The sequence below is a fragment of the Physeter macrocephalus genome, chromosome 11, assembly GCF_002837175.3.
Source record: "Physeter macrocephalus isolate SW-GA chromosome 11, ASM283717v5, whole genome shotgun sequence".
Taxonomy (NCBI): domain Eukaryota; kingdom Metazoa; phylum Chordata; class Mammalia; order Artiodactyla; family Physeteridae; genus Physeter; species Physeter macrocephalus.
The window spans coordinates 37839475-37840947 of NC_041224.1; the positions used below are offsets into that span (position 1 = coordinate 37839475).

General features: G+C 40.7%; 2 protein-coding genes across 2 annotated transcripts in view; both read left to right on the forward strand.

Annotated features, from left to right (window-relative positions):
* The window catches only part of LOC102983066 (palmitoyl-protein thioesterase ABHD10, mitochondrial-like), a 1751-nt gene extending 903 nt beyond the window's left edge, over nucleotides 1-848 (forward strand). Inside the window, 2 exon segments of the mRNA XM_055087876.1 lie at nucleotides 64-106; nucleotides 108-848. Coding sequence (XP_054943851.1) covers nucleotides 64-106; nucleotides 108-698 — 634 coding nt within the window. The 3' untranslated portion in view covers nucleotides 699-848.
* TRPM1 (transient receptor potential cation channel subfamily M member 1) overlaps nucleotides 1-1473 on the forward strand; it is a 64700-nt gene that overhangs the window by 32218 nt on the left and 31009 nt on the right.

Genomic DNA, 1473 nt, shown 5'->3' on the forward strand with positions numbered 1-1473 from the left:
GTGGAGCACAGGCTCCGGACGCACAGGCTCAGCGGCCATGGCTCACGGGCCTGGCTATACTTCCAATATGAATGGTACAAAAGCATTGGCGATTGAGGAGTTTTGCAAAATCTCTAGGTCACACCTATATAAGGTTTGATTACTCAGGAGTTGGAAATTCAGATGGTAACTTAGAAGAATGCACAGTGGGAAAATGGAGAAAAGATGTTCTTTCCATAATTGATAACTTAGGTGAAGGACCCCAGATACTAGTTGGATCTAGCCTCGGTGGATGGCTTACGCTTCATGCTGCAATCGCACGGCCACAAAAGGTTGTTGCTCTTGTTGGCATAGACACAGCTGTGGATGGCCTAGTGACACAGTTTAATCAGCTTCCTGTTGAGGCAAAAAAGGAAATAGAGATGAAAGGTGTGTGGTCCATGCCATCAAAATACAGTGAAGAAGGAGTTTATCACATTCAGTACAGTGTCATTAAAGAAGCAGAGCACCACCGCTTGTTACATAGTCCTATTCCTGTGAACTGCCCTATAAGATTGCTCCACGGCATGAAGGATGACATTGTACCATGGCGTACGTCCATGCAGGTTGCTGACCGAGTAGTCAGCACAGATGTAGATGTCATCCTCCGAAAGAAGGAAAAAGCGGACATTCAACTTCTGGTTGACTTAATTGATAAGCTTTCAACTGTCGTTAACTAGAATCACAGTTTTAGTTGGAATGTAAAGTGATGGATCCAGAAGATGGAAGAGGGATAACAGATGAAGGACCCTGATACTTAGGAGGTTTTTTTCTCTTATCTCTACCTTGTAAATATCATGTGAGTATTTAATGATGTATTTGCACAAGTGATTCAGATTGTGAAGAAAGTGCCAGCTGCTGTTAAAATTTTCTCCTTCCTTCAATCCTTGATTTTTTTCATTAAAATATTTCCTATTTTTTTATTCAAGAGATGTTTACCTTCTAATGCTTATGTTAACTGTGCCAGCTCTTACTTAGAATTGCTAATAAAATTTGATTTTTTTGTTTTTTGTTTGGTATCATTGTATATGGAGATTTGCAAAATTATTTTTGATTTTAAAATGCAGTTTACAAGATATAGGAAAATGTTTATTGAAATAAATCTAAAATGACTAGAGAAATGTCTGAAACATAATAAAGTTCAAAATAAAGCTATTACTTTATATATTAAAAAAAAAAAAAAAAGAATCCGCCCGCCAACGCAGGGGACACGGGTTCGAGCCCTGGGCCAGGAAGATCCCACGTGCTGTGGAACAACTAAGCCCGGGCACCACAACTACTGAAGCCTGCGGGCCTAGAGCCCCTGCTCCGCAGCAAGAGAAGCCACCGCGGTGAGAAGCCCGCGCACTGCAACGAAGAGCAGCCCCCACTCGCCGCAACTAGAGAAAGCGTGCAGCAACAAAGACCCAACACAGCCAAAAATAAATTAATATATTAATAATAATTTTTAAAAAT